The 10,106-nt window shown below is 43.0% G+C and overlaps 1 protein-coding gene across 1 annotated transcript; it reads left to right on the top strand.

Annotated features, from left to right (window-relative positions):
* Window positions 1-1,571: 1,571 nt before the first annotated feature.
* LOC105047429 (ethylene-responsive transcription factor TINY-like) lies at window positions 1,572-3,018 on the top strand. The gene has a single exon (XM_073259038.1). It carries the CDS (start codon window positions 2,119-2,121, stop codon window positions 2,794-2,796), a length of 678 nt encoding a protein of 225 aa, XP_073115139.1. The 5' UTR covers window positions 1,572-2,118; the 3' UTR covers window positions 2,797-3,018.
* The last annotated feature ends 7,088 nt before the right edge of the window (window positions 3,019-10,106 follow it).

Here is a 10,106-nt window from a genome sequence, read left to right on the forward strand (position 1 = left end):
GAGCGAGGGCTCGTGGTGTGACGAATAGAGGCAAGATCAACTCGAGTTGGATGGAAAAGTCAATCGACGACGTCCGATGACAGTAGAGAGACCTACAAGAAAAGCCTACATCAGAGATGGCTCCGACGAAGATACTCCGACGCTCAAGTCAATTTTTAGCTCAAGAGATGGAGAAGCGAATAAGGTAGAATTTTGGACTCTGAGTATTGAAACATGCATACCTTCTGGGGGTTTTCTTTTACCTCCATTTATAGAGAGAGCAGGGTGAAAGATGAAAGGACGAAAATGTATTCCAATAGCGTCCTATCATATGGAGCTGTATAGGGGCATCTTTAAATGGCCCCATCAGTGAGCATGCCTTTTGTCTGGCACACCGGTGTTCGCGGCGACGGGCCTCATTACATGCATGTGGTATAATTAATGACTTTGTGGTGTCATATCACGACGTGGAGCAGAACGCTTAAGATATGACACCAGGATGACTCGACTTGATGTAACTTAACATAATTGCATGGCAGCCTCATTTGACCGCCCGTTGTTTGGTCGATGTCGATATCCAGATCGATCACTAGTCAAAGCAAGATGAAAGGGATTGGAAGCAGCCTGGGATGAGTGACCCGCGTGCCAGCAGTCCCGGACTCGCTAAGTAGGATTGGTAAGTCAGATCGATAGATAACTAATCTGAAGTATCAGATACTGTAGGCAGCTGAAGAATCCGATCTGTAGATCAAGACTATCGCGATAGGCAAGTACGTCGGTTTCTTACTGATGCCACTGGAGAAATAGACCGATCGTTCATCGATGTAGTCTTCAACTTGGACTGTAGCCACATCCAGATAATATTGAGGTCAGACTTTCATCGACCTCAATTTTCAGACGAGATCGGCCTCCTGATGAGATCAATTTTCTGAAGACCATGATTTTCTGATGAAATTAATTTTTGCTGAGATAGGCCTGATTGAGGTTGGTTATGCAACGAGGACCTTTCCCAATGGGCTTTCTTCATTTTTGGGACCCATTCTAATGAGGGAGGGAGACCATAGTTACAGAAGAAACTCGTGCAAAGACTTGGGCTATGGATCAGCTTTTGCACCCTCCTTTAAGAACGGAGATCGTTTCATATTAAGTGTTTTCTCAAGTGTTTAACTCGGGGAATTATTGGATGGATATAAATATTAGGCTTTTTTTTTTTTTTTTTGGACGCGGCGGAAGAATGATTGGTGAAACCTTCTCCATCGTACATAAGCTTTTGTGTTTGCACTTAATATTTGGCACAAATAATTCTCATGTCTCTTTCGAAATGATGGGCAGCGGTCCTATAATTATTCTCAATAAAGAAGGGTGGTTTGAAATATTGATCTTACCTTGCCGAAATTAAACAAAGCGACATCATCGCTAGGTGGAAAGCATAGCTATTGGCTCTTGTTCCAAAATGGATGAAGAATTACTGAAGCCCACAAGAACTCGGAAGGGTGAGTTTGAACAGAGAGAGAGAGAGAGAGAGAGCAGAGCACTGGAAGAATAAAGGTGGAAATGCCGAAAGGAAGCATTGAAGACTTGTGGACACGGTAGAAGGGGGAGCCACCCTTATTGTACAAAAGGGGTAGCGTCCACCAAAGAGACCGAGCCCAGCGCGGACCCATCCAATTCCTCACGGGAAAAATGGATAGTTTGTGTCTCACTCGGTCATCAATTCGCTGCACACCTCGGTTGAGGAGGGGTCCAGTCCTTCCACTCCCTACTAAAACCCTCCCACGCCCCCACCCTCCACCCTCACTTCCTCTGGCCTCCCCTCCTGGATTCACTACTCTTTCCTTCTCTCTCCACACCCATAACACATAAGAAAAGAGAAGAAAAGAAAAGTTTATCTTCTTCTTCTTCTTCTTCCAATCAAGTGATCCCACATAGCAACCTATCTCAATCTTTTTAGCGAATCCCATTTGCCCTCTCTCTCTACTCTTCCTTTCCCTGTTTCAAATCCAAATGGCCATTTGTCATTGACCGAACCCCAATAAACTTTTCCTCCGCCGCCCTTCGAACACGAATTCCCAGAAAATAAGCGTTTTAGCGATCCAAATCCATATAATCTGAGAGCCGTTTCGGAATCGAACACATTGGATGGCCTCCTCCGAAACCGAAACCAGCAGGAACTCAATGCCATGCTCGTGGTCCGCCAATTCCTCGCCGCCACCGTCTCCGAAGAAGAAGGGTTTCACGGGCGGCGGGGGGAAGCGGGGGCGGGACGGGAGCAAGCACCCGGTGTACCGCGGCGTGCGGATGCGGGCGTGGGGGAAGTGGGTGTCGGAGATCCGGGAGCCCCGTAAGAAGTCGCGCATCTGGCTCGGGACCTTCCCGACGCCGGAGATGGCCGCGCGGGCCCACGACGTGGCGGCGCTGAGCGTGAAGGGCGCCGCCGCCGTCCTCAACTTCCCGGACCTCGCCGCCTCCCTCCCCCGCCCCGCCACCCTCTCCCCTCGCGACGTCCAGGCCGCCGCCGCCCGCGCCGCCGCCATGGACCTCCCCTCTGCCGCCACCCCCACCTGTCCCGACGAGTCCCCCGACGAGCTGGGCGAGATCGTGGAGCTGCCGCGACTCGGGGATGGGTTCTTCGACTCGGCCGAGTCGTGGGGCGGCGATTACGTGCTTCACGACTCGCTGGACCCCTGGACGTACCCGCCACCGTGGATGGCAGGCGCCGACGAGTACGAGCTCTTCTCCGACCACGCATGGACGGCGGCAGGACAGCCGGAGGGGATTCTTCCGACCGGCCTCGAAGCTCTCTTGTGGGACCGCTAAGAGCCCACAAACATTTTCTTCTCTTCTTCTCTACATCCCATTCGCTTAATTTCCATTTAATTATGTGGGTTTGCTTACGAGACTATAAGCCATTGTAACTGAATTAATTGCTCGGTGCTGGCTTTTATAAGAGAGAGTGGGGGAGAAGAAAATAGAAGAAATGGATGCGCTTTCTTTCTTTTTATTGGCTGAAGACAATGAGAAAACTACAACGCTTTGGTACCTGCGTGTTTCCCGTGCAGCAGCAGCATCATTTACCCTCTCGAGATTTCTACGGAGACTGGGTTGGGATTTTGGGGCCGAGGTCTCTGCAAGGAAGTACTGTTTAGACTGACCTCTGTTGCTCTCTTCATTTTTTTTTTTTTCTTTTCTTGAGAATAATGCCCAATGTCCTGTCCTTCTGGTCCTTTACTTTTTTATGGCACACCTTATCTTTGTCCTCACATTATATTTAGTCACAGGCACTTGATATAGATTGCAGTCCTTGGATCCGTGGATCGATAGTCTTTTCTCCTGCTGCGAGAAATTTGATCCTACCTGCATGTTTATGTAAGGAATATTCATGTTCAGATCGAGGAATGAATGATATTTGTTTGGAAATTCCTGATTTTATTTCTCGCTTGTTTAATTGCTTAGCCATCAAAATGGAACAATAATCTAATTCCTGCCACGTGGTATATTTTGTGATCTTATGCTACATTTAGTTGGTAAAAATGGAAATCGTAATAGAATGGAATGGGGGGAGGCAGGGGATGAACATCATGATACCAATTCCATTATTTGGATAGCAATAGGATAAAGAAATACCAATTAATTTTCTCATATTTAATTTAACTAGTTAAACATTAGAATATAATCAATTCCATATTATCTTAATTATATTTGTAATTTTTTTGAACTAATACTTTACTATTTCAATATTTTCTTTGATTACTATAATCTATATTTTTCTTATATTCTTTATTTTAGTTTATATTTTAATACTTTTACTTTATTTTCACTTTGTATTTTTTTTTCTTTGTTATGATAGTTTTTGTTCATATTATTATTATTATCATCATTATCCATATTCTGTAAATTTAATAAGATACATTTTTGTACTTTATTATATATTCTTTAATATTTTTAATAAACCATGCCATTACTCTTTATTTTCAAAATTTTATTTTTCTTTTTGATTTATTTTAATTTATTTTATAATATTTATCCATTACATTTATATTTTTTTATTTTATAATTCAATATGAATTAATAGTTAATTTTTATATTTTATAATTTACTATGCATTGAACAATATATTCTTATTCATTAGAATGATACATGGTAAAAAAACTTTAATTAATAATTGATATGATATTACAATGCATGTTATTGAGTATTTTTATTATTTCCTAATAGATAATAATTTCTAATTAAACATATTCATATTTATTTTATATCATAATTAAAGATAAATAACTCATATCAAATATATTATTTATTGTTATTTTATATGTAAAATGCTATTAATAAATCTATTTTCAAAATATAATTAATTTTTATTTTTATGAAAGTGACCATTCCTTCCACTTAAGAGTAAAGTTACAATTGCTTTAATTGAAAGATTGATGATAGACAATATGATTTCTAAATTTATTGTCATACTAAACATTGGAATAGGATGAAAGCTAGAATTCCTATTCCAATGAACAAAATGTTGTGTGAGATTTTTTTTTTTTGGTTTAGTGATTTTCAATGATCCTTACATCTTCTTGCATTCCCACAATTTTTCTAACATAATGAGTATAACAAGCCCAACAATGATGCATAAGGGATTCTATGTATACATGAAGAGTCATTTGGAGTAGCATGTTGGAGGGGATAGCAGTGGTTGGATACAAGAAGAGTGCAGCAACTGAGGATAGGAGTTGTATCTTTCGTGCAAAAGAAGGATTCACCTTCTTTCGTGCGAATCCAATATGGACCGCACAATAGTTGTTTCGAGATCTTTATAGGTGGATAAATGGAAAAGTTTAGCATGCTTGGAGATTTGTGTAAGATGTGGTCTAATGCTCAATATTATGAAAGAATATCAATCATTCTTTCATGCAAAAGATACAACTCAATATCTACATGCAAATATATCACCAAAACAAAAAACTCGCAAATGCAGGTCTTAACGATCGTACTATTTTTTCCTCCTTTCTTCCCCCTCTATTTTTTGTCAGTTTAAATGATAACTAGCTGGAAAGATTCACAATATTTGTTTCAATGTTTTGGATGATTTTTGAATGCCTCATCTTGATGCTTATTTTCTCTTGCCTGCAGCATATGGCCAATTTCTGCAATGTTTTGTTGGATCGCTTTGCCAGCGGTTTTTTCTTCCTGATGCCCTTTTTCTGAAAAGCAATGACCATTCCTAGTATTTTGATTTATCTGTTGCCCTCAGTCATCTTTCGGATGGGCCCTCTGATGCAGACTATGATAGAGTCTTAGTAGTATCTTGAGTACTGTTGTAGGGGTCATACCACCTCAGCCAATATCTTCGAAACTCATGCTCAGGAGCTGTCGAGTTGATAAGAATACCGATATGAAGCTATGAATGTGAAGCTCGATTGTGGAGATCATCATAAAGCTGATTTCAACGGAAGATCGAGATCACTAGGAGGCTGACAGCTGAGCTCATCATGGGTCCGACCTCATCATAAAGTTGATCTCATCATCATCTGGACACGTAGCAGCAGATTATTACGATCCGAGCTAAAGGCTACATCGGCCCATGAACGACCCACCTCTCCAATATTTCTACTAATTGACTGTCCAGAACTGCTAGTAAGCAGAATGCTCACCTCGGTTTACTTCCGATCTCTTTCATCTTACTTCGATTAGTGGTCGATCTGGATCGACGACTGGGTAGCACCACTCGATGGGCTCATTCAGCCGACCTGATTATCGATATCAGTCGAGTAACCGATGGTCAAGTGTGGTTACCATGCAGTCTTATCGAGTCACATCAAGTCACATCATCCAGGAGCCATACCCTGAGCGGCCTACTGCGCACTGTGATGGGACATCACAAAGTTATTAATTATGTCACATGTGCGGTAAGGTCCGCCGTCGCAGCCACCTATGTGCTGAATAAAAAACACGCCCACCGTCAGAGTCAGAGGGATGACCTATATTGCTCAATACGGTCAAAAAATTGAGATTGGGCTTTCCCTCTCTCCCTCTTGACCTTAATCCCTCTATAAATAAAGGTAAGAAGAGACCCTCTAGGTACGTAGCCAAACACATAAGTCAAAACTCTATCTCTATCACTCTTTCATCTGTTGAGCTAAGAACTAACATGAGCATCGGAGGGTCTCTGCCGGAGTAACCTCTGATTAGGATTTATTTTGCAGATTTTACTATCGCTTCCAGATACTGCCGATCGATCTTTCGATTCGACTCCAATTGATCCGACCTCCGTCCAATTTTCAATTCAACAGATTGTAAGCTCGCACTTTTGTTTTTGGCCCTCTTGACTATGTTCTTTCTCCGACGAGCGGACATCCTCTTTCAATTTTCTGACATTCGATGCTCAGGCATGATGATTCGACTACCCTACCAGAGATAGGCCGCAATAGTTTGGCATGCTAGGTAGGGATGGAGAAGAGAATATTCTTTCAAGAATCACTATAGTCAAGACGAGAATGCAAAATGCCTTCGTAAGCTTTGCTCAACACTCATCATGGAATGATGCACCTTCGACGACCCTCGAGGAGCTAAGTGCTTCATGATCGATGGTCTTAGCGGACTAGCAACAATTTGTTGTCCTGGTGCAGCAATTTAAAATATTAACGAAGGTTGTCCACAGTCTCCAACAGGCTGCGGGGCAGCAGCAGCAATGACGACGGACAGAGGATTTGGCATCACAGGATGTGCCTTTCAGGCACAGCCCCCGGCCCCATTCTCTATCCCGTCACTCGACTTGACACTCACCAAATGAGTCACCGACCCATTCGACGGTCACCCCATCTTGACTCCTGGCACGCTCCACATGTCGTCTCCGATGATCGCCGGTCTCCTTCCCCTCGATGAGCCTCACAAAAGGAGAAGAGGCCATGATCACTGTCAAGTTCTTCTGGAGAAGGTTCTACCTCAGGATATTCGAAATATTCTGATGAATCTTCGTGGTGGTTGGATGAATATGATCATAAGCTGAAGGAGCTCGATCGTCGTCTGGATCAGCTCCAAACAAACAATTGGGATCCCACCAATGAGCTCGGTATTAGCACCCATCCCTTCTTTTTTCGATAGATTCTCGACGAGTTGATTCTTAGTCGATTTAAGATGCCATAGATGGAGCCATACGACAGCTCCACCAACTCACTTAACCATTTCGAGAGCTATAAAACTCTCATACTTCTTCAGGGGGCATCTGATGCCCTCCTCTGCATCATCTTTTCGATCACTCTTTGGAAAACTATCCAAACATGGTACTTCAAATTTCAATCGGAAAGTATCTATTCATTCGAGTAGTTCGACCAACTCTTCATGGTGCACTTCAGCACCAATCGGAGGATGCCACGGACATGCAACAGTCTTTTCTCCATCATGCAGCAAGACAGAGAATCACTTCGAGACTTGATGGTGCATTTTAATGCTGCCACCTCAGAAGTCCAGGACCTTAACGAGGCAACGGCCATCGCAACCATGAAGCGGGGACTGTGGAGCTCTAGGCTTGCTCTTTGAACAAGATGCATCTTTGGATATATACCAAGCTCCTTCAGTGCGTGCAGAAATACATTCGCATCGAGGAGGGTACGATTGATCGATGCCAATTCGAGGGTAAAGATCAGAAGAAAAAGACCAAGAAAGAAGGAACCTCCACGGGACTGAACCGAGCCCGCGTTAAGAGGGAGACTCCACCTTCCCGATCAAGTCCTAAGCCTAAAGATTTTGACCTCAGGTATAATTCTTACACCTCTTTAACTACTCCTGGTGCACAGATTCTTATGGAGATAGAGGGGGAGAACTACCTTCAACGACCCTAGCCGATGAGGTTGAAGCCTATATTTCACAACTGGAAGCACCACTGTTGGTTCCATCGTGATCACGATCATGATACCGAATAGTGCATCCAGCTGAAGGACAAGACAGAAGCGTTAATAAGGTGGGGCTATCTCAAAAAATTTGTGCGGAACCGACCTATGCCGCTGCCTGGTGACCCTCAACCACATCTACATCCCCACGAAGAAACTCACACAACCTACGACGGGCGTAATCAAAATGATCTCGATAGGACCAAGACTTCGAGGGGCAGACGACTCAGAAAGCTCTTCCAAACGTCAGCGGACAAACGACAACATCATTTTCTCTGAGAAAGATCTACGAGGGATCCAAACTCCTCATAATGATGCTACTATTGTATCCATGACAATAGCTAATTATGATGTAAAATGATGTTTTGTTGATAATGAAAGTTTAGTTAACATGATTTTCTATGATTGTTTCTCTCGACTTAGCGATGAGAATCTACCCCAATGCTTAACTAGATCCGAGGTGCAACAGTGAAAACCCTCGACAAGATTTGAGGCTGACAAGATCGAGGATAAACTTTGAAGAAAAAATCTGACAAGGCTGAGAAGCCGAGGAGAAAATTCGAGAAAAAAATTCGAGAAAGTCCACCTGACCAGAAGGTCGAGGTCATCAGAAGTCAATCTTTAGATCGAGCTTAAGTTCCGAAGGGCCAAAAAGAAAAGCTAATCTCCAGATCGAGCTTAAGTCTCGAAGGGACAAGATGAAAAGTTGATCTTTGGATTGAGCTTAAATCTCAAAGGGCTAAAAAGAAAAGCTTCGAAAGGCCAACATGAAAAGTCAATCTTTGGATCGAGCTTAAGTTCCAAAGGATCAAGATGAAAAGCCAATCTTCGGATTGAGCTTAAGTCCCGAAGGCCCGAGAAAAAAAATTGATCTTCGGATCGAGCTTAAGTCTCGATTGGACCAAGATTAAAAGTAAGATATCCAATCTCCTAATTGGACCTCACTAATATCTGAAGTTTGGATTAGACCAAAGTCCCGATAGGACCAAGATCAAAAGTGAGATATCTGATCTCTGGATTGGATCTTATCAAAAAATATTGAACATCACAAAATATCAACTTGACAAGTTCTGGCTTAAATTCTCAGACAACATATTTTTGAAAAAGAAGAAAATGAGGCACCAAAGATTAAAATCCTATCAGATATATAGGAGATCCGACCTGCCCACTCCGAGCTCAAGTGGCTCAAGTGGAACCAAATGACACAAGTTCGCCACCTCGGACAAGCTGAGAACTTTTTTCTTGGACGACTTCTTTCGTCTGAAGTGACCTCTTTGGCTTAGAAGTGAGGGACGAGTATGGTAGGGTTCATACCACCTTAGTCAATATCCTTGGGACTCATGCTCAAAAGCTCTCGAGTTGATAAGAATACCGATGTGAAGTTTGTCTGTGGAGATCATCATAAAGCTGATCTCAATAGAAGGTCGAGGTCATTAGGAGGCTGATAGCTGAGCTCATCATAAATCCGATCTTATCATGAGTCCGATCTCGTCATAAGACCGACCTCATCATCACCTGGACACATGGCAGTAGATTATTGCTATCCGAGCTAAAGGCTACATCGGCCTATGACCGACCTACCTCTCCAATATTATCTACTAATTTACTGTTCAGAATTGCTAGTAAGTAAAATGCTCATCTCGATTCGCTTCTGATCTTTTTCATCTTACTCCAATTAGTGGTCGATCTGAATCGATGACTGGATGGCACTACTCGATGGGCTCATTTACCTGACCTGATTATCGACATCGGCCAAGCAACCAATGGTCGAGTGTGGCCGTCATGTAGTCCCATCGAGTCCCATCAAGTCACATCATTTGGGAGCCATACTTTGAGCGGTCTGTTGCGTGCCATGATGGGATACCACGAAGTCATTAATATTGTCACACGCACAGTAAGGCCCATCACCGTGGCCAACTGCATGCCAAACAAAAGGCACACCCGCTATCAGAGTCAGAGGGATGACCTGTACGGCCAAAAAATCGAGAATGGGCTCTCTCTCTCCCTCTTGATCTTAATTCCTCTATAAATAGAGATAAGAAGGAACCCTCCAGGTATGTAGGTAAACACATTAGCCGAAACTCTGCCTTTCTCGCTCTTTCATCTGTTGAGTTAGAAACTGACTTGAGCATCGGAGAATCTCCACCGAAGTAACTTTGATCAGGACTTCTTTTGCAGATCTTGCTATCGCTTCCAGATACTGCCAACCAATCTTTCCGTCCGGCTCTAGTTGATCCGGTCTCCCTC

This window comes from Elaeis guineensis, chromosome 6 (genome assembly GCF_000442705.2).
Source record: "Elaeis guineensis isolate ETL-2024a chromosome 6, EG11, whole genome shotgun sequence".
In the NCBI taxonomy this organism is placed as follows: Eukaryota; Viridiplantae; Streptophyta; class Magnoliopsida; order Arecales; family Arecaceae; genus Elaeis; species Elaeis guineensis.

What these genes read in the sequence shown, in the direction of transcription:
- LOC105047429 (XM_073259038.1), top strand. Translation starts at nt 2,119, where the DNA reads ATGGCCTCCTCCGAAACCGAAACCAGCAGGAACTCAATGCCATGCTCG.